The sequence below is a fragment of the Aptenodytes forsteri genome, unplaced genomic scaffold (genome assembly GCF_000699145.1).
Source record: "Aptenodytes forsteri isolate BGI_AS27 unplaced genomic scaffold, ASM69914v1 Scaffold348, whole genome shotgun sequence".
NCBI classification, from domain to species: domain Eukaryota; kingdom Metazoa; phylum Chordata; class Aves; order Sphenisciformes; family Spheniscidae; genus Aptenodytes; species Aptenodytes forsteri.
Window position 1 is genome coordinate 187,292 of NW_008794169.1, and position 25,733 is coordinate 213,024.

General features: G+C 37.3%; 1 protein-coding gene across 5 annotated transcripts in view; it reads left to right on the forward strand.

The window, feature by feature from the left end:
• UBE3A (ubiquitin protein ligase E3A) overlaps positions 1-24,567 on the forward strand; it is a 51,111-nt gene extending 26,544 nt beyond the window's left edge. For 2 of the 5 annotated variants that reach the window (XM_009281702.2, XM_009281710.2), the window contains 9 exons: positions 438-748; positions 4,733-5,988; positions 14,482-14,626; positions 18,362-18,567; positions 20,746-20,910; positions 21,302-21,457; positions 21,552-21,625; positions 22,561-22,704; positions 22,919-23,650. In XM_009281702.2, the coding sequence (XP_009279977.1) occupies positions 438-748; positions 4,733-5,988; positions 14,482-14,626; positions 18,362-18,567; positions 20,746-20,910; positions 21,302-21,457; positions 21,552-21,625; positions 22,561-22,704; positions 22,919-23,039 (2,578 nt within the window). In that variant the 3' untranslated portion in view covers positions 23,040-23,650. Of the gene's footprint in view, positions 1-437; positions 749-4,732; positions 5,989-14,481; positions 14,627-18,361; positions 18,568-20,745; positions 20,911-21,301; positions 21,458-21,551; positions 21,626-22,560; positions 22,705-22,918 lie in introns of all 5 variants that reach the window. The other 3 variants (XM_009281694.1, XM_009281718.2, XM_009281726.2) reach the window with 3 other exon arrangements.
• The last annotated feature ends 1,166 nt before the right edge of the window (positions 24,568-25,733 follow it).

The window sequence follows — 25,733 nt, forward strand, 5'->3', positions numbered from 1 at the left end:
GCCTCTTCCCTCTGTCAGTGGCAACCATACCTCAGTACTATACATCAGACTCAATCACTGTATGAGATCCAGTTCTGTTTCACTTGCAGCCTTGCTTTGCATCTAAATTGTTCTCTTTTTCAGTGACAACTGAGATTGTTCAGAACTGAACAAGACTGTGTCCACTGTAACACTAGAATATAAAGCTGAAAACTGTACATAAACAGGATTTACCTTTCACTTACATAGGACCCACAAATTAAATTGTGTGTTAAATATATTTGCATTTGTCAAGATGAGAATCCTGCATTTAAAAAATCTCCTGATGTGTCCTCTCTGATACAGAAATCTTGTGTTTCAGTGCCTGACTAATCTCTGCCTTGCTGATGCTTTTGAACGAGCTTTGTATGTGAAAGCTCTACTAATCCTTGTACTTACTGTTTGAATGTTTGCTACAGGAAGCGAGCAGCTGCAAAGCATCTAATAGAGCGCTACTACCACCAGTTAACTGAGGGCTGTGGAAATGAAGCCTGCACGAATGAATTTTGTGCTTCCTGTCCAACTTTTCTCCGTATGGATAACAATGCAGCAGCCATTAAGGCCCTCGAGCTTTATAAGATTAATGCAAAACTCTGTGATCCTCATCCCTCCAAGAAAGGAACGAGCTCAGCTTACCTAGAAAACAATTCCAAAGGTGCCCATAACAATTCCTGCACTGACAGAAAAATGAACAAGAAGGAAATGCAAGGCCCAAGAGATGACTTTAAAGGTAAGATGTTATTTTAGAATTTTCCTAAAATAAAACACATTTAATATGCATGAGTATATTCCTACAGAATTCACTGTGGTGGTATTTTGCTGACTGTGGTGGTGGTCTGCTGACTACTTAAGTAAAATACAATATATGGCAATCAAATATGTTACTAGGGATTTTGAAAAATGGCTGGATTAATGCTGAACACTGATTCCAAATCTGGATCTTTACCACATCTCTGTTTAAAATCCATATGCATTTGTTGCCTTCTGAGATTACTGGTTTTGCAAATACAGAGAGGTTTTTTTAAGTGCTGTTGTATGACTGTTTTAGTTTTGCTAGTTTTGTAATTTCTGTAGTTAATGAGTTATAAAAGTTATACTTTAACCAATTCCAGATTCTGTGTTAAGAAACTTAACAGATGAACAAAAAATGATACAGTGGATGATAGGCAATACATCTACCAAGCTAAAAAAAGTTTCAGCAAAGTGATTTCTAAGCCAGTGTACAAAAATGAAATACTGTTCTGTGTGTCTTTTCTGACTCCTGTTTAGCTTTTCAAACTCTCTAAAATAGTAAATACGTACTACAAGAATAATTTTAGTTGTCATCAAAATGTGCGGTGCAAACAGAAATCACAAGCTAAATGAAATGAAAGCCATCAACCTTTGAGCAGACCTTTTTTAGGTATCATTGCAGTAAGTGGTATAAACACAGAAGTTTAGATTCATCCATTTTAGCTAAAGAAGGTGAAACTCCTTACAGCAAAGAATTAAAAAGGCCTACAGAATCAGCCATAAAACATAGCACTGTGTAATAAGGGACCTAAGATGCTCCAGTCAATATCTGCATCAGTTTGTTCTTTATCTGATGCAAGGATAAACTTGTCCCCAAATTATTTATGATCTGAGTAAGCAAAGAGGAGAACAGCAGGGAGGGGAGAGGGGAGCCAGTGTAGTGTTAGATGGGCAAGAGGCACATTACATCTGTTGTGTGATTTGTCTTAGTTTTGTGTATTTTTAATGGAAGTGTGCACATACAGGATTTTCCTCTTTTCTCCCTGACCCTACTGTCCTCTATCCCCAAGATAGATATCTAAGAGTCTTCTCAGCCTATCTCCAGAGACAATCTGTTGTCTAAAGTAATGACTCTTCTGACTTCATCTGTTGCAGCATCGCAAGTATTGACCTGTCTTTGTAGCTGTATGGACAGAGAGCATTAATGTGTTCTTAAAGCCTATCTGAGACTCTTAGTTACCTTTGGAATTGGATGATGTCTAAGGAATCTAGCGCTCTGAAATTTTTCAAGATCCATCTGCAGAAACAGTTACTGGGAAAACTGCAGTTAAGTTTAAGAAAGCCAAGGAAAAGGATGTGCAGCTTGGTTTTATGCTTGACATAGGATTGAAAGTTCTAAATAAATTGAAAGAAATGCCCTTCAGAAAGAATTATTTAAATTACTTTTTTGTAGTGCTAAGCCCTAAGACTATTACCTTTGGGGGAAAAATGTAGCTGGAGACCATTGTCAGCATCTTGGTACTATCTTACATGGCAGTCCAAAAAGAGGAAAGAAATAGAGAAATTGCAAATATGTAAAAAGCATGGGTTACAAATGTAGTCACATATATAGAGAGCCATTTCAAAATCAGTCTTATAATTACCTGGGGAGCTATTTTCAACTTCGATCGCCAAAACATTAAATTGGGAACAGAGAAGGTCAGTGGACAGGCAGTGAGTTCACAATCGTAACAAAGCTTCCATAAGAGATAATGAAAAGATAATTAATAAATTTTCTAATTAGGGAGTGTGTTGTTGGCAATATATAGATCACATGCAGTCTTTTTCACAGTCAAGGATCACTGTTAAAGCTTGACTTCATGTACAGATTTGTCATGGAGTATTACTGAGAACAAGGTCTGAGAGGAGATACGTGTACTTCGCTGGATCACTTAGTTGCAATAGAAAGGGTGAGAGGAGAAGGTGTGTAAAAGCTCACATGCTCAGGCACAAGTCAGCTGAAATTGACTTGATTTAGAAGAAAGCTTCACTTAGGTTTGTTTTTCTCCAGCTGTTCTCCCTGCTGTAAAGTAAAAATGGGGCAGACCCTTATGGCAACTCAGTTAGAGGATGGTCACAGGATATGACTTAAAAATGTTATGAAACTGCTGATGGTAATACTAAATATTTTAACTGGAAGTAGCACATGGTTTGTTCCTTCAATACTAAAACCTGTAAAAGAATGACTGGGGAATTCCTGTTGTAAGTATGGAAATCTGAAATGTGTTACGTTGTTAAATTGTCAACTTTGCTGATATTTTTTATCCTATGAATAACCTCTGCAATCCAGAGTCAGTGAACTTGAGGCTATGGACCTCATTTTGAGGAGCTGTGGAATGGAACAGCATCTGTATCAGCAGTTAAATTTCTTTTAGCCAAATCTGCTTCTTGAGCATGCACTGCAACAGATAAAGATAGGAGATGTTGCACTACGCTTGAATCCTTTCATAATATTTTCAGTGCTGTTTTTAACAGGACATTTCAGTTTTGAAGCTTTTTCACTGTCTTCAGATTGGTTGGAAGTCAACCTCAGTAGCATGACATAAGCTTAATCTTTCCTGTGTTATATGTGCTCTAAGAATGGCTTGGGCCTCTGAAAATCAGTAGGTTGTCTGGTTTTGCATCATTTAGTTTGTATTTTTAACTTAATGACTGCTTGGAATGAATGTTAGTGTAGACAATCACATTTCAAAATACGTTAACATATAACTGTATTAAAATGATATGCTTCCTTCTTTCTGCAGAGGCAGTTGTTCTAGCGTGGTTGGTGAATACAGTGCTGTGATGTGTGCTTTTTAGATTTCTAGAGATGCTATTAAACAGATTCAGTTTTAGTTCTAAATTATGTGTCAGTTTAGAAGAATCTGCTTAAACTAGAACATCTTTTCAGAGTCTGATCATGTGGTAGTCCTACTCTAAATCATCACCTGATGAGAAAGCACCTGTGGGTTCTGTTTGAGAAGTAGCATAGAAAGCTATAAATAATGTTTTCTCCTTCTCTTTTCTAAAGTGAAAGGAAGATTTCAAATAACAAATGGACTTACCATATCAGGGGTTTGGGGGGGAGGGGGAACAGACAGGTATTTGGAACCCCTGCAGATGATGTGTGTAAAGCAGTTTGTTCATCTGAATAGCATGTTGATGAGTATACTCAAGTTGTTTATCTCGGTAAGGCCTAATGTACAAAGAAATAACCCACATGCCCAACTGTGTGTGTAATTTAGAAGGCAGCATAAATTCCTGAGCATGTATTGTGGGGTTTTGGGATGATTTTCAGGCATCAGTTTAGTATAAAAACAGTTGCAGAAAGCCTTAGAAATAAGAAATCTAATATTCCCATTAATATACAACAAAACAAATTATTGAATCTTTTCTTCAAGATCTGTTTTTAAGGGAGAAAGCACACGCATATAGACTTCACACGCTCTATGTTTTGAAAAGAGAGGTTGATACACTAGCGTGTGAAGTCTATACGTGTGTGCTATGTTTTGAAAAGAGAGGTTGATACACTTTAGTTTGTGTATAGTTGAATGACTTACGCATTGATTGTGCAGATTTACCAGAAGACCGTATTGTCACACAGTCTTATTCATTAAGTCTTTTAAAGTTTAAACATCTTACTGATTGATTTAGTTGCTCTAGTTTAGATGATACAATACTGTTAACTGCCAAATGTAGTTAACTGGCTGCAAAACAGTTTTACCATTAAGCATGTTCTCTGATCGACATCCATGAATACAACATTTTACAAAATCATAGTGAATGAAGTCATGTTTCTTCATGGTAATGGAATTATAAAGTATCTGTCTTGACTTTATCTACCACTGACACTGTTTTTTCCAGTGTTAATGATGATCTGATGCACAGATTTCTTGAGTAGAGCAAATTAGAAGTATTTTATCTTCTAAATTTTTATCTTAAAATTAATTTTATCTTTTTATAGATGTGACTTTTCTAACAGAAGACAAGATATATGAAATTCTTGAACTATGTCGAGAGAAAGAGGATTATTCCCCTTTAATCCGGGTGATTGGGAGAGTATTTTCTAGTGCTGAAGCATTGGTACAGAGTTTTCGAAAAGCCAAGCAGCACACCAAGGAGGAGCTCAAGTCTCTTCAAGGAAAGGATGAAGACAAAGATGAAGATGAAAAGGAAAAAGCTGCCTGTTCGGCTGCTGCTATGGAAGAAGATTCAGGCGCATCGTCATCTTCGTCGTCAAGAATAGGTGATAACACACAAGGAGATAATAACCTCCAAAAACTAGGCCCGGATGAAGTGTCTGTAGATATTGAAGCAGTCAGACGGGTCTATGATAGATTACTTTCTAATGAAAAAATAGAAACTGCCTTTTTAAATGCACTTGTGTACTTGTCACCTAATGTGGAATGTGACTTGACTTACCATAATGTGTACTCTCGGGATCCTAACTATCTGAATTTGTTTATTATCGTTATGGAGAATGGCAATCTTCATAGCCCAGAATATCTGGAAATGGCTCTACCATTGTTTTGCAAAGCAATGAGCAAACTACCCCTTGCAGCTCAAGCAAAACTGGTCAGATTGTGGTCTAAGTACAGAGCAGACCAAATTCGGAGAATGATGGAAACATTTCAGCAGCTTATTACTTACAAAGTCATAAGCAATGAATTCAATAGTCGTAACCTAGTGAATGATGATGATGCTGTTGTTGCTGCTTCAAAGTGCTTGAAAATGGTTTACTATGCAAATGTAGTAGGAGGGGATGTGGATACAGATCATAACGAAGAGGAAGACGAAGAACCCATCCCAGAATCAAGTGAACTAACTCTTCAAGAGCTGTTGGGTGAGGAAAGAAGAAATAAAAAAGGTCCTCGAGTGGACCCACTGGAAACTGAACTTGGTGTTAAAACTATAGACTGCAGAAAACCACTTATCCCTTTTGAAGAATTTATTAATGAACCACTGAATGATGTTCTGGAAATGGACAAAGACTACACTTTCTTCAAAGTAGAAACAGAAAATAAATTCTCTTTTATGACCTGTCCCTTCATATTGAATGCTGTTACCAAGAACCTGGGTTTGTATTATGACAATAGAATCCGGATGTACAGTGAAAGACGCATAACTGTGCTCTACAGCTTAGTTCAAGGACAGCAGCTGAACCCGTATTTGCGACTTAAAGTGAGACGTGATCACATCATAGATGATGCGCTTGTCCGGGTAAGTCATACAGCAACGTGGAACTTAGGTTTGTTGGTTCTTACTAGTGTGAACTACATGGGCTTTGACTAAGTGAAAAGGGCTGCGTGTGAGTGCAGTGTTTTACGTACTAGACTTCCTCTAGAAGAAACTCAAATAGCTTTACCATACTGAGTTGAATTATAAGCATGCTGCTGAAGATTTGTATGTTCAGCAGAACCACTTCTACTCAGAGTGGTTGCAGACTTAGAAGTTTTAAAGTGTTATTCACCATTAACAGATTCTGCACTGTTACAGCTCTTAATGGTGCAAGCGACCAACTTCTGTTTCAGTACTTTGTCCTCTGGACTGTCTTGGATCATCTTCTGATAGTAGGGTTTTTCAAATGGAAGTTGGAATTAAAGCTTTTCAGTTGTGTACTCTTCTTGTGGACTTCTGAACTTCTAGATATAAAGTGTGTGGAGTGACTGTATGATAAGTAGAACTTCTCACTTCTCTGAGCGTTGTTGCAATTTGGTGTAAATACTGGTAAGACCGAGAAAGGAGAAGTAAGACCTGTTAGTACCCGAGAGCTGAGAGCAGCCTGTTTCTGGATATGCTGGCTTCTTAAAGTAAAACTTAAAGCCGTTTGTTCACATATTTTTGGAAGATGGGAATTCATAGAATCATTAAGGTTGGAAAAGACCTCTAAGATTATCGAGTCCAACCGTCGACCCAACACCACCATGCCCAATAAACCATGTCCCTAAGCGCCGCATCTACATGTCTTTTAAATATTTCCAGGGATGGGGACTCAACCACTTCCCTGGGCAGCCTGTTCCAATGTTTAACCACTCTTGCAGTAAAGAAATTTTTCCTCGTGTCCAATCTAAACCTCCCGTGGTGCAACTTGAGGCCATTTCCTCTTGTCCTATTGCTTGTTACTTGGGAGAAGAGACCGACACCCACCTCGCTACAACCTCCTTTCAGGTGGTTGTAGAGCGTGATGAGGTCTCCCCTCAGCCTCCTTTTCTGCAGGCTAAACAACCCCAGTTCCCTCAGCCCCTCCTCAATAAGACTTGTTCTCCAGACCCCTCACCAGCCTCGTTGCCCTTCTCTGGACACGCTCCAGCACCTAGAATTTATACAGGCTACAAACTATAAAGAATATTTCACAGTAAACTTTTTCATAAATATGTCCTTTAATTTTAGGACTCTTCCTCCCTTTAATTTTTTGCTAAAGCTGTTGTTTTTCAGAAGCTCATTTTTCTGTGTTCTGTTATTAAAGTACAACAATGTTTGCAAAATCTTAATTTAACCATGGCTTTAAAGCTTGTTGCTGAAGAGCCAGATGGGTATTTGGAGAGACTCAGGGGAAAGTATCTCTTTTTGCCTCTCAACCCAGCTGTTACTGCTAGTTAAATTTGATGACTTTAACTGCTACTGAAGGTCAATTGTGAGAGCCCTAAATGAGCTCCCACCTTAATTTTTCTGTGTACCTCTGAATTTCCAGATGGGTTAGCTGCTTCATGGGAATTGCTGATATTACAACTTATCAGGGAAAACCTTTGTCTCCAGTACCAATAGGAAAAATAAAATTGCAATGCAGAAATGTCTTCTGTCTGTAAACCCAATTATTATATTAGGCAAATGAGAAATGTAGTGTTCTAAGATTAAACCCTACTGTGTACCAGTTTTCTAATTTAAGAATACTTTTTGAAATTTCACTGCCTATCAGACTTACAGTTCTATCCAGTTATGTTTTGTCACATATTGTAATGGAGTTTATTTCCATTTCCAAAGCTCTGTTCAGCTTTGGGATACATAAATACTGGAAAAAAGGGAGGGACAGTACTATCTCTTAAGGAGAGGATGGGCTAAAAGAGGGTAAGAGCTAGTTTTAGGGAGATGTTCATTTTAATGTCAGTTCCATCAGAGAGGAAGCAGACCTTCCTCCTCATACAGATTTTCCTTCCCATCATCAGTAAGTATGAGAAGGCATTCTTCCACATGTTGCTTGTTGTGGAAGGAAGCTGAAATCTTTGAGGACAAAATACATGTTTAGTGTTGCTTAGAAAGCTCATGGGCAACATCAAGTTGGTGCAGCTACTATATCACATGAGGGCCACAGCAGTCATCGCTGTGCACACTCTTGGTCTGTTGGAAATTTAGGTAGTTTAAATCAGATTAAGCTCAAACATACTAATTTAAATTGTGTTGCACTTGCAGCAGCCCTTGCACAGCCTAGCAGTCTACGAGTACATGGCTGGGCAGTTGCCATGGATCCTCTTATGGCTGTTAATTTAAGCTGTCAGAACATGCTAGATTATGGTGATCTGACTCTGTCAAAGCCCCAAGGAGAGTAAGAATTTTAAACTGTTTATTCTGGGACAGAAAATAATGGAAAAAGATAAAATTGTTCTAAATTCAAGCAGTCTGAGCTGAACTGTAGTGTTAGTCAATGAGAGCAAGCGCAGCCCAGGCATTTCTCGAAAGTGGAAAATAGATTGTATTCAGTAAAATGGAAGTGAATGAAGACTTGCCATCCTAGCTGGAGGATGGGAGCTGTATGTGCCACTTCAAACAGATGCAACAAAGTAGCTGTTGTGAGATGATGTGGACTTAAGAGAAAATTGTGTTGATAAATATATGTAGTGGGTACAGAAGTCACCTTTTAACTATTGATACGTTTTAACTGATGGATGATATGAAGTATCGGTGTTCAAGGAAGAGATTTTAAATATTCCTGAGGAAGTGTTAGAAGTTAAGAAAGCAGTGAATGAAACAATACAGTGTTTCTGTTTACTGTGGTGTGCTTAGGTCTTTTTTTAATTTGTTTGTTGTCATTTTAATATCAAAAAGGATGCAATAGGAATACATTCAGAGAGCTCAGAGTCTCTTCAGAGAGACTGTAAAGTCCTCTTGATGGTAAAAAAGATGACTGAGAGGACATAAAAGATGACATGGAGAAGTTGAATAGGAAATACCAGTTTTCTCAACTGGTAACACCCAGTCATATTATCAGGAAGCAGGCTTAACATAAGCAAAAGGACATTTTTTTCCGGACAGTGTACCTTAAAATCATGGATGTCATTGCCCAGAACGTGTAGCTCTTCATGAAAGAAAGATCTATCAAAAGCTAATGGGCATTACAGGCATTTTGATGTGACCCACGCACAAACCTCAGGAAGCCTCTAAGCTGCAAGTCTTGCTGGTAGCTGGAAAAGTATCGTAGGGAAAATACTGTTCCACACTGTCATCTTGCACTTTCTTCAGTGGGTGCCTGATCTGTTTGAATTGCATGCTGTTGTTACACAGGTACTTCCTGTAACAGGTTGAGAAGTGATTTTTTTTTTTTCCTTAGTAAATTTCACAATTTGTTTCCACTTCCTAATTGGCCAGTAATTGGTCTGGATGAAGATCTTCAGTCTTATCTCCTAATCCATCAAGTGACTTGCTCTATCTCTGCTTGCAGTCAAAGTTGGAACTGCAGGTCAAAGATGGGTACCATGTGCTTCCGTAGTAGCACTGACAGCATCAAACCTAAGTGAAAGCTATGTTGTATGAGTTTGCTTCGGTGATGGCTGCAGTTTGGGGTGCAGTATTAAACTTTGGAAGGGTCTCACTGAAAACTATCAGAAAGATCTTGCCAAGATAATAGTCTTCAATAGTAAAAGTGTATTCTTAGATCTGTTCGGTGACAAAATGTTTCCAAACGTGCTTAAATTACAGGTAAGTAATTATGACTTCCAAAATCTTTACCCTTGCATTGTGCTTCTTACTTTTGGGGTTTGAATACTTATAGACTTGTTTGAATTGTAAGTAATTACATAGTCATGTTACTAGACCTGTGTCTTTACAGAACATCCACTGCAGACTTTTTTGACTGTACGTAGAATAACTCTGATAACTTCATGATAAAAGCATTTTCAGAAATATTGATTAAAACTAGGCTGAGATGGTCTTATTCATATTTTCCTCATTGCTGGATATTTTTCAAGCAAATATATCGATCAGCCTTCATAATTTCTTTTTGCAAATGGACTAAGTACAGGTCTTTGCTAATTAGTCAAGCTAATTAAGTTATCACCAAGCTGTTTTTCTCTTATCAATATTTAATATTTAAACTTTTAGAATTCATTATGTACCTGTTCTCATTTTTTGGACTTCATTAAAACCGATATGAGCACTGGTAAGTGATTTTTGTTTTTAATTACTGTAGGATTTTTTCTTTTACTAAGAATTTGAAGCAATACCTTTTAAATACCTTTGAAGCCATAATTTGTTTAAAGCCGCTATTAAAAGAATTGTAGTTCACCCTGGAACAAATATATCTAAGCAAAAATTTTATTTACACATTCATTATTCAATTTCTTTGCATGCATGAAACTTGCATCAGAAACTTACTTTTCGTTTTTTTAATTGAAATGGACTTAATGAAACATGCTTTCTTTGTACTATATACTTATTGTATACTTATATGTATGTTAGTCTGAAAAGTCACTGGGGGGGTGGGGTTGCAAATAGTGAAGTTCTAGTCCCCATTTTTATTAAGGAACCCTTACGTTTGGGAGTTGGTAGCTGAGTTTGCAGTTCTTGAAAGCAGTTAACATGCTTTTTTGTGTCTAACAGGTTTCTTTTGAGATGTTTACTGTACTCCTGCTGAGTCATGTTACCTGAATGTGGTAGTAATGAAAGGAAGTTTATGCTTAAATCCCCTCTTCTGCCTTTTCATTCCCCAACAGCTATTTCTTTCATTCCCTTCCTCTGAGTTTACTTTTTTTTTGCATAGATTTTATGTGGATTTATTCTCAGGTAGCAGTAATTTAAAGGGTGTGTGTTATGACACACGAGTTCTGCAAGTGAAAATGTGGTGGATTCCTTCAGCAGAGTCTGGCTGGTACTTGCTCGCAAATTAGAAACTCACTCTGACAAATTTCATATTGAATGTAGACGGCTGGCAGGCAGCAAGCCTCTCCTGCTTGTAAATGACTGCTAAATATATTGATGAGCAAAAACTCTTCTGTGACAACTGAAGCCAGTAGGCAGATTCTTGCATGGTACATTAGCAACAAAGTACTCTAGGAGCTTTGAGGTTCTCTTAGACTAAGTCGATGTTTATGTGTGTTCAGTTGAAAATCTCAGCACTAGCGTGCCTTGGTTGCATGCAGAATATGTCTGACTGTGGTGATGTATGCATGAACCATAAAGTACAGCTTGAGAGGATGCTTCTTAGTCTGTTAAGTATTGCTTCACATGCAGTTTTGCAGAAAATGTAGTGACTGACTTATGTCATGATGTGTCACTGGTACTTTCAAACTTAAATTAGTTGTGTTCATGTCATTTTTGCCTTCTAGCATGGAAAGTATTCCTGCCACTGCCTTAAAGAGAACTTTCATGTTACATTGCTAGAACTTGAGGGGTTTTTTTGATAATTTTTAACTGAATAGAGATTATTTCAATTAGTATCAATTTTAAGAAGGAAACCAAACTCTGGTATTACATTAAGCTTTTAAATGTTGTCCTATTTCTGTCATCCAATGGAAGACTCCTGTCTCTCAGGAAAGCACAATTTGTTCTGTAAGCAAAGTAAATCATACAATCTCTTATGCTGTGGCACAATGTCATGTTTCAGCCAACAAAATACAGATATTCTTTATAATGGCATGTCTCAGCTTTCAGCTTTTCAATTCGTAGATACTCAATTTTTGATGCTACTGCTTCAGACTTGCTACACACATGCTTTCTGGGAAGTCCCTGGAAAATGTAATGACAACTTCATCTGCTTGGCCAGTCAAACCATCATGACAGAAAACATTAGCTTCTAAAACTTCGGGAATTCACACACACACACACACACACATTGGGTTTTTGTAGCAGTATCTGTGTTGACACAATTGGGGTAGCTCTGATTATTTAAAAAAACAAAACCCAAACAACTTTAAACTGAAGTTCATACTTCCTTGCTATAGAAACACTGCTGCAGTTCTGCTAAAATTCAGTGCTGTCATGACTAATGCTGTTTTCTGCTGAGTTCCAGTTTTCTTGTGAAGCATCAGTGTTGAGAGACATGGATGTTCAAAGGAGCAGCTAAATTCGCAACCTTCAGTTGAGCAGCTTAGCAACATTGTCCTGGTTATAGAAGCTACTTCAAGGAACATTAGGCTTTGACTCAAAATACTGGCTTTTTGGTAATCCTTTATCTGACTCCCTCACAGACATCAGCACAGTGTTCCAATCTGCCCAGCTGGCATTGCTCAACTAAGAGTGTTTCCTTCCCCTTTTTTAATACTGCTTTTCTTTTACATCACTCATTGCAGTGTAGTTCTCAGCCAAAAAATCATTTTGAAATAGTTTTTTTTAAATTGCTTTATATATATAAAAGCGCTCTCCTTAATATAAGTGACACAATGACACAAATGACACAAGAGAGCCTTTACATGATGACAAAGGGTTGCTGTCCCAAAAGAAACGTAGAGGCAATACTTGCTTTCTCAGAACTCATCAAAATCCATAAAACTTGCAAAGTAGTGAATTGCTGGTGGTATATATTACAAAGCCAACAGTCATGACTGGGGAGAAAAAAACAAAGTAGTATTAGTACCAGTTGTAAGTGGAAGGGATTCAAATAGGAGAACTTCTGTCTGTCCAGCTTGAATGTATAACCTGTACTTATGGTCTTAAAATAAATGCTACTTCTCTGTTTTTAAAAAGTCTCAGTTGTATTTGGAACATGGCTTAAGCTCCATTGTCCTCCTATTCAGGAACAAAATTTTTTTACACATCTCTAAGATACATAATTTGAAGATTTACATGAAAGGCAAGATGCAAAACTACACTGTTATGGGAAGCATGTGATGAGAATAGCAATGGGGGCGGAACTGCAACATGTTTTTGCTGCACAAGTATTGTTGATAAAATACAGTGAACTTCAAACAATAGATGTTATTTGGTCTCCTTAGGGGCAAAATAGTTCATTGCAAATTATATGCAATAGAATACCAAATGGACAGACTGCTTTAGTACATAACTAAGTTTTCCACATAATCTTGTAATTTAATATACATCTCAATCTGCTAATCTGAACTCGCTTGCTCTTGTTCTTAGGGTCTTCATGGCTTAGCTCCATTTTTTTAACTGAGCTTTATATGCTACAGAGTTACACTTTCTCTTCCTGATTGTAGTTTTCAATACCAGTTAGTGCAGTTCTTTCCCCGCATACTCCTTTTGCATGAGGAGCTTCAAAGTCTTCAAATCCATTGTGCTAACCACCTTAGCTCTGTCACCTGGCTACCCCTGCTGTGCTGCTTGCAACATGGCTGGCTGACTTGGCGGTTACTGGGAGAAAACATACCTTACTGGTGGTGTCATTTTATGAGTTGATGGTGTCATTATTGCTGCCTTTATCCTCTCTGTTCTGTTCCAGTTTTCCTTTACGCTTCTGTAGTAAAATTCTGGGACGTAAACGATGTGTTGGCATGTGTGTGTGGATAAGGTAGGGTAGTGAAATAAAAAGAAATGGTTTGGCATGTTAAGGACACCTGCTGGTAAATAGTTTGTGCTAGCCTGGATTAGAGGCGAATCTTGCCAGTAATATGGTCCTGGCAGAGGGACGTACAGGTCCATCTGTGCCTTACTTTACTGCTGTTGAGTTTTCTTTGCCATGTAGGTATATTAAATGTAATCATGCTGCACAGGTTTAACCAATATGTTTATGCTTTTAAGCAGCATATTCCTTATCAGCTGCAAAATATTCTTGTATAACTTTTGATTTACTGAAAGGATACGTTTTTGTTGGAAGAAAGTGAAAGACCTGTAATGGCCTTTATATAGACATGAAACCCTTTCCTGTGAAATGTCACAACTTCTATTTAACCTTAACTGAATTTTCACTTTTGTGGAAGCAATGCAGTAGATCTGTTTAAAGGCACTGAAGAAATAAGAGCAAGAGATTTCTGAGACTTATTCATTCGGGTCAAGAGGAAAGGGGATCGATTTGACTGTAATATTAGTATCTTTTTATTTCTGGGGTTTTTTTCCCCAGCTCTTTGTTTGTGACTAGTCAAAGGCTTGTCTTCTGTCTTCCACCTCCACTACATGAAGGTTCTGAAAACATATCTGTGTAAGCCCTTCACAAAACCGTTCGTTGTCAAACACGTAGATCAGATTGCAGTCTCTTTTCATTGTCAGATGAATTTAATTATCCCAGTAATACATCTTGTTTTCATACTGTTTTCTGTGAATTTTGTGCAACACAATGCTAACTTATTTAAAATAAGTGCTTAAAAGAACAGAAATGGAGAAGGCTAACAGATTTAATTGGCTAACAGATCAGAGCTGTGGTAAGTTTGCTGTGTTAATCCCCAAACTCTAATACGCGTTTAGAGTGATTTAGCATTACTGTTGGTTTCTGATGTTTTACTGTTGTTGCTTTCTTCTTAGGTTTGGAGGGTAGTCTTTCATTATTTGGTACTCAGTTGACTCTTCTAGTAAACAGATTTCCTAATGAAATACTTCTATCTGTTCACTCAATAGCTAGAGATGATTGCCATGGAAAATCCTGCAGACTTGAAGAAGCAATTGTATGTTGAATTTGAAGGAGAGCAAGGGGTAGATGAAGGAGGTGTTTCCAAAGAATTTTTTCAACTGGTTGTGGAAGAAATCTTCAATCCAGATATTGGTATGTGTTCTAATAACTTACTAACTTACCAGATTTTTCCCGTGAAAGGTTGGACCAGATGATCTTTCAAGGTCCCTTCCAACCTGGGCTGTTCTATGTTTATGCAGTGCTTTTCTACATCTGCTGCTGCTTCTCTCTGAAGCTCTCCAGGTTTCTTGGTGATCATGAGAGTACTTGACCCATTGAGGCTCAGTATTTCATCATCAGTCATCCTCCTAAGGAGGAATGATGAAAGGAATAACTGTATAGTTAGTGAAAGCTACCATTGCTTGTTTAGATATAAATCAGTAGTATAGGGTTTCTTTGCAGGGTTCCTTTGTTTGTTCTCTCACCTTTCTCCTCGCTTTGCTTTGTGATTAGCTTCTAGAATTAGTAATCAAACCAAAGAGGAAGAGCTTCTGCAATAAAACCAGAGTAGGACTATGGTGAGTTTTTGAGTTATTTCCTCCCCTTCCTCCAGCTTAAAAAATCTGATAGTCTCAGTTCTTCTAATGATTTCATCTAAAAGGGGTACAGATCCAAAGTGTGGCAGTAATGTCAAGTTTGATTGTAGTTAGTTTAGAACTAAGAGTAATTTGATATATCAGAGCCAAAGTTTTATATTGGTGTTTTAAGAGTCACATTTTCACGTTACTGTTTCTTCCCTTGCTCCCTGCACCAGTCTTTTATGCTTCCGTTTTTACACATGCAAGGATGTGCTGCTTTTAATATGCAGCTTGTCTGCTGCTCTGAAAAGATTAAAATGTTTTAAAATGTTACAAATACTTGGTGTTAGAATAGAAATGAGACCTACCAGGTTCCTATACTAATTTCATAGTTTGTGAAATATGATGTCACACTGTAGTTCCTATAATGGCTTCCATTAAAGAAGCTCAACAGCTTATGGCCATTAGTTAATTTGGGTTCATTGAACTGTTTTAAAAAAGAAAGCTGTTGTTTTTGTAGCTTAGAAAATTGATGAAGCAGCACAGAAATTCATTTTGACCGGGTTAAAGAGGAAGTCCCCAGAATCGGAATCTTGGCACTTGCCCTTCACTGTACACAAGCCAGTTCTTGTAACAAGTGTAAGTAACAAGATCCATAGACAAGTCTTACTCTGAAAACTGCTATTAACTTAGAGATTTGGAATCTGAATTAGCAAGGTTACTTGGAATAAGTTAGAGTATGGCAAAATAAGGAAGTCTTAGTACTTTGACTGACGAAGTTGTGCTTCCAATGCGAAATACATTTTTGACCTGAGTTTATCTAAACAGAAGTTGTGTGGGGTGCCTATATTGAAGTAGTTCTATTTAGTAATTGAAGTCTGATTCAGCTAAGATCCAGCCAGTGTATATATGCTCCCTGTGTGTAAAGATGGGTAATAGATTAGATATGCATGCATGTTTTAAATTTTACTTCTGTATTCAAAATACAAAAAAATATGTACACTTTTTGTATTCATATCAACTTTGGGAAAGAAAAAAGGCATTTATTGGCTTTTGGCATAAGTGTGTAAAAGCAGAAAATGTAGCTTGCTTTCACAGTCTTTTCTTTTGCACCTATTAATATGCACTGCAGTATAACAGTTTACACACCATATATACCAGCTGTGACTGTTGATTTGTAAGTCCTTCACTTTCTCTGGTAAATAAAGTAAATTCTTTAAATGGAATTTAAAATGTCTGTCCTCTGATAGGTATGTGTGGAGTGATACTTATTGCTGTAATAGTTTCTTTGCCATTACATTTCAAGTGTTTTCATATTAAACTACCTTAAAGTTTTACTCAAAGGAGGCAATAACTCAGACAAAATATTAGATTTATGACCAACAGTCACCATCGTAAAAGGGAAGAAGGAATAACTTCATATAATATTCCTAGCAACACTGTACAATTGTTTTCCCCTTATTGCAGCTTCCAGTTTCTTCTGGTGTTTTGTTATGTTTTTAATGTACTATAGTTTTAATTTTGGTCAGTGAATAAAATATTGTATTTCGCATTAAAGTGTTTCCAGATGTGGATCTGGGTAAACTGTTAGTCCTTCATTATTAGACACTTGCTGGAGTTGTTTGTTTTGACTGTTTAACTCTTCTATCATCTTCCAGAAAGTACAAGTCATTGCTCTTATTGTGCCAGTAACCCAGAAGTTACTTCAGTCAATTTCGAAAATGGAATACAGGCTTCTATTTAATGTTTCTCCTATATATGCTTGTGTTGCTCATCCATTTCTGATTTCCAGTTGCCTACCTGATGTGTTAGTCTGTTATTTGTGTGCTCCTCTAGTAGCTGACCCTGTCCTAGTACCTTACTGAGATAAATAATCTTCAATTTTGGGGAATAGCCAGAGTCTCTTAGTGAGTTTGCAGTTCATTTCCTTACATTGAATGAGAATTCAGGCTTTATCTCTTGGCTGAAGGTGACATCTTATTTTCAGTCTTAGGAGTCATTTTGTGGCTCTGTTCATGTGGCTTTGTAATCAATTTGTACATCTCCATAGGCTGTAAATAAGCATATCTTTTAAGAGCTGACAAGATAAATCCTTGTGGCAAAGGTAGTTCATGTTCTTGACCACATGCATCTAACTTCTGGTGTGTGGGGAGGAAGGAGCCTGGGTGCTTTTCCTTGGATTCTGCCTGGAAATCATGAGACTTAGCTGTACAAGCAACAGGTCACTGGGACTATACTTGTCCAGGGTGGTCTCTCTCCCTCCACTTAAGTCTACGCGTTTTGCATTTGTCTTGCTTCTGTATCTAGTCAGGTAAGCAATGGATTTTACCGTGGGACTCATTTAAATAGTTTATAGCCTGTACACAAACTCCAGTTTCATAAACGAGCTGATCAAGTGGCTTGCTACAGCCAAAGAGTAAGGAACTCTTTGCCCTTCACTTGTCTGTACAGTTCTATCAGGTCACTCCAGCTCCTGGCATGTGTCAGTTCAGCTGTTTGTTTGAAGCCTTCTGTGAAGGTAGTCAGCTTGTGAACTTGGCAGGAAATTGGTCACCTGAAATAGTGAGCTGAGTCAGATGAAGGGATAGGGGAATAAAGCAAAAGCTCTCCCTTTTAACGGTTACAAGCTGTTAAAAGTGCAACTCCTCCTGTGAAACAACAGTCCCATGTTACATTTTCCCCTCAAGTTAAGATGTATGTGATAGCTGCAGCAACTCAGTGGACCTTGTTGAGTACCTTTAAACAAACAAAAAAAATCTGTTAGGCGTCTAACTCATAAGTTCATAAGTGATGGTTGATCCCTGCTCCATCATCATAGCTTCCAGTTCAGTAATAGGGCTGCATCTAGTCCTAGTTTCCCAGGAACCGGCCTGGAAAAGCCTTTGGGGAAAGGCTATCACTTTATAGTAATTGGAGTTCTTCAGGCTTATTTCATCCACGTGGGTTTTGATTGTGTTCTTTTCTTGCACTGTTATATTTATCAAAGTTACAGTCTATGCTGACAATGTGCTGCTGCTTCCTCAGTAATGGAAGGGGATGAAAGGTTGTGTATGTACAGCTTCAGTGGGCATTGCAGGATGTTGTATTGCTGGTCTCCTGCGTGCTTTTAGTGGTAATGTGAGTAACAGTATTTTGAGCAGCTCCAGTTACCCTAAGGTAAGTAGCTTCTCTTTTGCCATTAAATTCAGTATAATGTTAAGTTAAACATGTTTTAAAGGTATTCTAATGCAAATGGGTTTATAATGGTATGTTTTACATGTGATTTTTATTGAAATGCAACCATAATTGTTCAACATCATTTTTTTTACAGGGATGTTCACATATGATGAATCTACAAAACTGTTTTGGTTTAATCCGTCCTCTTTTGAAACTGAGGGTCAGTTTACACTGATTGGCATAGTACTGGGTCTGGCTATTTACAATAACTGTATACTGGATGTACATTTTCCCATGGTTGTCTACAGGAAGCTTATGGGCAAAAAAGGAACTTTCCGTGATCTGGCAGACTCTCATCCTGTAAGTTCATTATGTTCTTTGAGTTTATTGATGCAATTTCCATGAAATAACTTAATCTAGATTTAAATTAAGCACAAGATCACTGTCAGAAGTGGACATGGTCACTGGAAGTGAAATAACCAGTGACTTGTGTGAAGAGTCTGTATTTGTTAAAATAAATTAATAAGCAATAAAACCTCTTACTACATCTGGTTTGGAGGAGGCAGAATTGTCAAGTCAACAAGTAGAGCTGGGTATCAATAAAGCTTTATTCTACTTTTTTACATACTGCCTAAATTGCTTAATATCAATAAGCGCTATTAAGCATAAACTATTATTAATAGTATCTTACCAAAGAGACTTCTAAAATTAGCTGTTTATATCTATTTGTAGAAGTAGATTTCCATAAAAAAAATGCAAAGGTAGAGGTAGACATGCAAAGGTGTGATGCTTATATTGGTTTTTGTCTAAAGCAAAAGACAGATGAGGCAGTTCATGAATATCCCTACAGTTTGGGAGCAGTGATCAGTGTCCATCTTCCCCCACCCCTCCCCAGCCAGTGGCTACACAAAAAAACTAAGCCGTGTGCATGCTTTAGTAGATAGAGCAGAGAAGCATGTATGCAGGATGTCTTGGCCCTGCTCCATCTTCAAAGATCACCAGTGGCTTTCCCTCATGCTAGCTAGTATGAGTTATTAGTATGCTTCATTTCATCTCAAATGGTGGGACATTTCCCTTTTAATAAGCAGTTATGCAAAGTCTTCAGCTATTCAAAAAAGATGAGTAAAATGATACTGTTGAAAAAGAACTTGCCTTTTATTTTTGTTTAATCAGAAAATGAGGCATGTGTAATCAAAAGAATAGGTTATCTGGTCTGCTTTGGATGGCTACATATAATAGCATGCCAGCTTTGACCAGTTTCTCTGTGAAATAATGTTGAGAAATACACCATACTTCCAGTTTCCTGTAATTTTTGTTACATACTCACAATTTTTTTATGACAGAAAAAGTGGATTTATTTCTGTGGAACAAGGCAGGGCATTTCTTAATTTTTCTCCCCTACTCTTATGTTTCACCTCTGACCCCTACACTGACTTCTTCTAAAATAATCCTTTTTAATCTCTTTGTATTCTAATATGACTTAAACACTTACTTCAGAGCTTCTCAAACCAAAAATGAAATTCGGAGTAGTCAAGCCTCCCAATGCTTTTTCTAACGCTGTAGGACGTGGAGGATAGGGTGTTCACCAGCCCTCACCACCAATGGTTCCAAGTCCAGTCATTTTCAATGCAAGATATTTTTAAAGGTGCTGTGGAAGAATCAAAGGGGTACAGATAGTGAGAGGATGAGGCTTACATGTAAACTTTCAATAATTAAAACATTGAGGGGAAATTTATTACTTTTACTTCACAATAAAAATACAGTTGCACTCCGTTGTTGCTTTTACCTTCACTTTGTGTTCCTGAGTCCTACACCTCTGTCTCAGCCAAAGAATTGTTCCGTTTCTGCATAGCCTTTGGTTTCTAAGAGAGTCTTGGGCTTTTCCTAAGGCATAGCAGGGAAGAAGGCTGGTTGCTCCTTTGAATAGAGCAACTCTTACAGGTAATTTCAGATTCCACTTGGCAAATTCTGACCTAACCTGTGATTTTTTTTTTTTGTGCATAAATGTTTTCTTACTTTAATGACTGCCCCATCTGTGTTGCTTCAAGATTACTTCCTAGTTTGTCTGGGTTTTAAATCAAGATGTAGGAGATAAAAGCCTGCTGCCTGAATTTTATCTGATCTAAAATAGCGTTTTCTTTGATTTTAACACGTGTATGTTCAACTTACTGGTGTAACATGTTCTGGATACCAAAAGTAAATACGGTTTCAAAAGAGTTAAAAGAGGAAGAGGTAACCAGTGGCTCTTAAGCTACGGGTCTGACCATTGCATTTAGGAAGATTCCTGGGCACTGGTAGGCTCTTCTGAGGGAGTTATCACTCATTGCCATGTTTCTTTTTTGTCTTTCCTTAGTATCTGCTATTGGTTGTTTTTACAAACATTGAGCTTTGGTTGGACTGTTATGGCAAATCTTAGGTGACTTGTGTCATAGAATGTAACAACCCTTTTTGAGGCAGATGATTTCATGTCTTCGGGTATTACTCAGTGAAATCTATTGAAACTTATTTATGACAGCTATGTATTTCTTATTCTGTTAGGTTCTTTACCAGAGTTTGAGAGACTTATTAGAGTATGAAGGAAGTGTGGAAGATGATATGATGATAACGTTTCAAATATCTCATACGGATCTCTTTGGCAATCCAATGATGCATGATTTAAAGGAAAACGGTGATAAAATTCCTATTACAAATGAAAATAGAAAGGTACACTCGCATAATTTTTTTTAACGTAATCTGTAATTTTTAGATACTTTATGCAGCATGTAGGACTCTGTAAAGGTGTGGTCTCACTTATAACTTACGTTTAAAAGCCTTTTAAAATTGTCATAGTGCAGTGTAGTTGTAAGCAGAAAAGGCTTCTCTTCTAAAGAAAGCATCGATACATACATGCATACATAGCTTCTGGGTGTGGTGTTTGACCTGTTTGAGAAATATTTGAGACTTGTTCTTTCTTATTGCTAAGTAGAAGCTGAGCCCAGATAATCTACATAGAATTATAGAATTCAATGTATTTCGAGGTCTTATATTTTTGGGAGGTACTTCAAGTGGCACGTGTCAAAGTACTAAGGTTTTTTTGGGGATTGTTTCCTTACAGGAATTTGTCAATCTGTATGCCGACTATATACTCAATAAATCAGTAGAAAAGCAGTTCAAGGCCTTTCGGAGAGGATTTCACATGGTGACCAATGAATCTCCTTTGAAATATTTATTTAGACCAGAGGAAATTGAATTACTTATTTGTGGAAGTAGGGTAAGAATCCTGAATTTACACCAGAACAAGTGGAGCTTTTTTGATCCTAACTATATAATTAGTGGTCGTTTTTAAAAATGTCATCTTCTTACAGAATTTAGATTTTCAAGCACTAGAAGAAACTACAGAATATGATGGTGGCTATACAAGAGACTCTCTTATTATTAGGTAATTTTTCCTAATTTCTGAAAGGTTAAAAGCACTTTACATGCCTGTTTCTTCATAATGAATTTAATACTGTAAGATTTAGTATTTTTGTAGTACTGGAGATGCACGTGCCTTATGTATAATTTCACTTTACTCAAGTACTGTTATTAGAAAAGAGCAGACAGTATAAGCATTGTTGTTAGCTTCCAGTGAACTTTGGTAAAGCTTAAAAGGGATTTTTCCCTGGGTTTTTGTCTTTCTCTCATACCATATAGTTAAATACTCCCCAGTATAAACAGGGCTGTTTCAATAAATTACCACTGTTCTGTTGTTGTTTAAAAAAAAAGAAAAAAAAATTTGACGAACACTGAATTGTTTGACTAGGTCGCATGTGTAGAACTTTCTTCTCTAATTAGAAATCAAGTAAATTCAATGTTTTTAAGAGGGAAAATGTTTTTAACGTCTTTACCTTCTTGTTCCCTTTGACTAGAGAACTCTGAAGACAAGGGTCAGAGAAGTGTGCATCTTTGGTCCTCTAGACTTTGCCAACTACTTAACTAGTTCCCGCTAGGGTAGAAAACCTTTGACAGCAGCTGCATTTGTTTACTGTGGTGTTTAAGAAGGTAGTGGAATCGGACAGTGTAGTGGAACCAGTATAATTCCATAGGAAATAGGAATAATAAAGTAAAGGAAGAATATCTGCAGATCACTTCTCAGCCGAATTAACATTTAAAACCAGTTAAACTGCAGTGTTTTGGTAATGTTTCTGATTTTTACTTCTGATTCTCAGCAATTGGTAAATACGTTACTGTTAGGTTTTTTTAGGAGTGCCACTTGTAAACTGATGTTAAGATTGATTAGAATTACTAAACCTTGCAAGTTCAATTACTTTTGAAAGTTTCATTTATAGCAAAGACAGTTTTCAGTTTACTTACTCTTTGATTTCTTCTTGATAGGGAATTCTGGGAAATAGTCCATTCATTTACAGATGAACAGAAAAGACTATTCTTACAGTTTACAACAGGCACAGACAGAGCCCCTGTGGGAGGACTTGGAAAGTTAAAGATGATCATAGCCAAAAATGGCCCAGATACAGAGAGGTAAAAAAAAAAATACATTTTGCTTGTTTGTCTATAAATGGAAGCAAGTTCTGTGCTTTTAATTTATTAACTTAGTTAAATCTGAAGGTTGAATCTTTCAGCAAAGTAGGTTCTCTTTAAATTCGTTAGTTTGGATTTGTGAAATAGTGATGTATTTCTTGGCAGGTACTGCATGTTCCCAGATCTGAATTCTTCTTTTTTGTTTTCCCCACAGGTTACCTACATCTCACACATGCTTTAATGTACTTTTGCTTCCGGAGTACTCAAGCAAAGAAAAGCTTAAAGAAAGATTATTGAAGGCCATCACGTATGCCAAAGGATTTGGCATGCTGTAATAAATATAACAAAAGGGATTAAAAAAATGATGGTGGTGATGTCCCTGTCCAAAAAGGCCATAAGATAGTGAGCTACAGTAGTCACCTGTGTTTGTGCCTCCCTTCTTTACTGGGGACATTGGGCTGGAACAGCAGATTTCAGCTGCTTATATGAACAAAATCTTTATTTTTTTCTTTTAGCGTGAAAGTGTTACATATTCTTTCACTTGTATGTACAGAGAGGTTTTCCTGAATATTTATTTTAAGGGTTAAATCACTTTTGCTTGTGTTTATTACTGCTTGAAGTTGAGCCTTTTTGAGTATTTACAAGAAAACAAACTGTACTCTCCCAAGGAAAATATTGCCATCATTTGTAGACCATGTAACCTTCAAGTATGTGCTATATTTTTGTCCCTGTATCTAATCAAATCAAGAACTGTACTTTTTGAAGAGTTTGCTTTTGAAACTTGAAGTCTTGGAAAACAGTGTGATGCAATTACTGCTGTTCTAGCCCCCAAAGAGTTTCTGTGCAAAATCTTAAGAATCAATAAAGATGGAAGGGAGAACTTGGAATGTTAAATTGCAGCCTTGAGAACTTTACTTTAGTCACAGCACAACAATTAAAATTCATTTCACTATATGTTGTCTTCACATGTCTTGTAATAAATTGTGTTTTTAATTAGGAAACATTTCTTAGCATATGAAAGGGTAGAAATTTTAGTTACTTTTTTTAAAAAGAAGTTTACTGGGGAAAGTGCATTTTCAACTGAACAGCTTTAGTTAGAGTAGGGAGTGAAGTGTTTGGAAAAAAGATAGGAAGTTTTTGCTATATTATAAACAAAGCATTGTGGAAGTGCACTTAAAATGAAGTTTTATTCTTAATTGCCTATTATGTTGACATTCTAAATAGACAATCCAAAGTCTTCCCTACATGTTGTCATCACCATTTATTTAATGAATCGTTGTTCCTACTTATCAAGGCACATGATCAGTGTTGCAACATAATCTAAAGGGATGGCTACTGCATTTTAATCTCATCTAACAATAAGCAAAATTGAACAATATTAAACGTAAGGCCTACTTCATGTTGTACACTTCCAACCATTAAATAAACTGTTAGAAAGTAAGTACTAAGGTTATGTTCATCTACTACATAAAGTACTCGGTAGGTTTTTAATTTAACTCTACAAATCATATCAGAAATAAATCCTTTACCTTTCGTAGTCTGTGTTTAATGTTAATTTCTCCTGTTGCAATATATGATAAAGGGATTATGCGTTTTTAAGTGAAGACGTAACTGGCATATCTCTTTTATAATACAGGCTGCAGCGGATGTGCAGAGCTGAGCTTGTGCCTTGACAATTGCTATAACTGACTACTACCGATCAAACCCGTGACTGTGTGGAATTGGCATTAAAAGGCATAGTTTTGAAATCATTGGAGAAAGAAAAGGTGTCTTTCAGGACTATTTTAATAAATTCTTTCTAGTAATAGAAACAGACAACTGTTATGTAACTATGATGCTGAATAAAACAGTGACCTTTTTTCACCACGGTTCAGTGACAAAGAAAACAAGTGACTTCCTTACTTTGATAAATTGGATATTAAATTATTTGATTAGAAGACGTCGTAGTACAGCATAACTTGAGGGTTACAGGTACATAAAACTCTCTAGAAGTGAACTGTAGCGATGTGGGGTCCAGCGATGTTCCCCTCTCAAATCCAAGCCGATGCAAGACAGCCTGGACGTGGGGACTGAAACTTGCTGGGGAGGGAGAGATTGCTGCCTGTCTTCTGGTCTTTGATCTCGAGGTGGCACTTAGGGCATGCCTTCCTGAATGTCCACCTCATGGCATGTCCTTGAAGAGGAAAACACACGATACCCTGCCTCTCAGTAGGGCGGTTGACAACGGTGCTTGCCGATTCCTTCGGGTTTGGGGCTTCTTTTACTGTAGGTGGTGAGAACAAGATGTGCCGAGTGCCTTGAGGTGTTTTGTTACGAGTATGAACCACATCATGGTACTGCTGTGTGGTATGTACTAATCCTGTTAAAGCTATATACCTATAACTTGGTTTATTCTGATGTAGCTATGGATGGTGGTTATGCCCAGCTGACAAGTGTGTAAGATTCATGTTGCGTGTTTTATATAGGTCCCAAAGCTGGGCAGACCGCATAATTGGATAGCAATACAAAGTTCTCTCACTGAAGTGTTGACATTGTCAATATGCTTTTTCTGTCTTCCTTTAGCATTAAGATTAAAATAATATGTAATTGTATTGGCCTTTAAAAGCATAAGTTGTTTTTCAAGGAATCATTTTCAGGTAAGGTATAGAAGTACTTTATATTTGACAGATTTCCCGTTTAAATATATACTGCCTCCCCCAAGATGCCACTGTATTGAAACCTTATCTCCTTAGCGGTGTTATAAATGTCCTAACTGTCCAGCAGCAGCAGTTGATAAGGTTTAAAATAAATCCTGGAGTTTTGTAGCTGCAGGCTGCTCTCCTGCCCTACAGAAGTTCCAGTCAGCCTTCTGTTGCTTGAAAGGTTTGTCAAAGTGGGGAAAATGCCGTTTAAATTCTTTTTCTGGGCTTCAGGCACATGCAGAATGTCTTTCACCCTCACTTAGTCTTTCCGCAGGGTTTAGTGAATTTTAGGTCTACAAAACTTACCTCGGAAACTTGGGTGTCCTTATGCGTCACTCAAATGCCTCT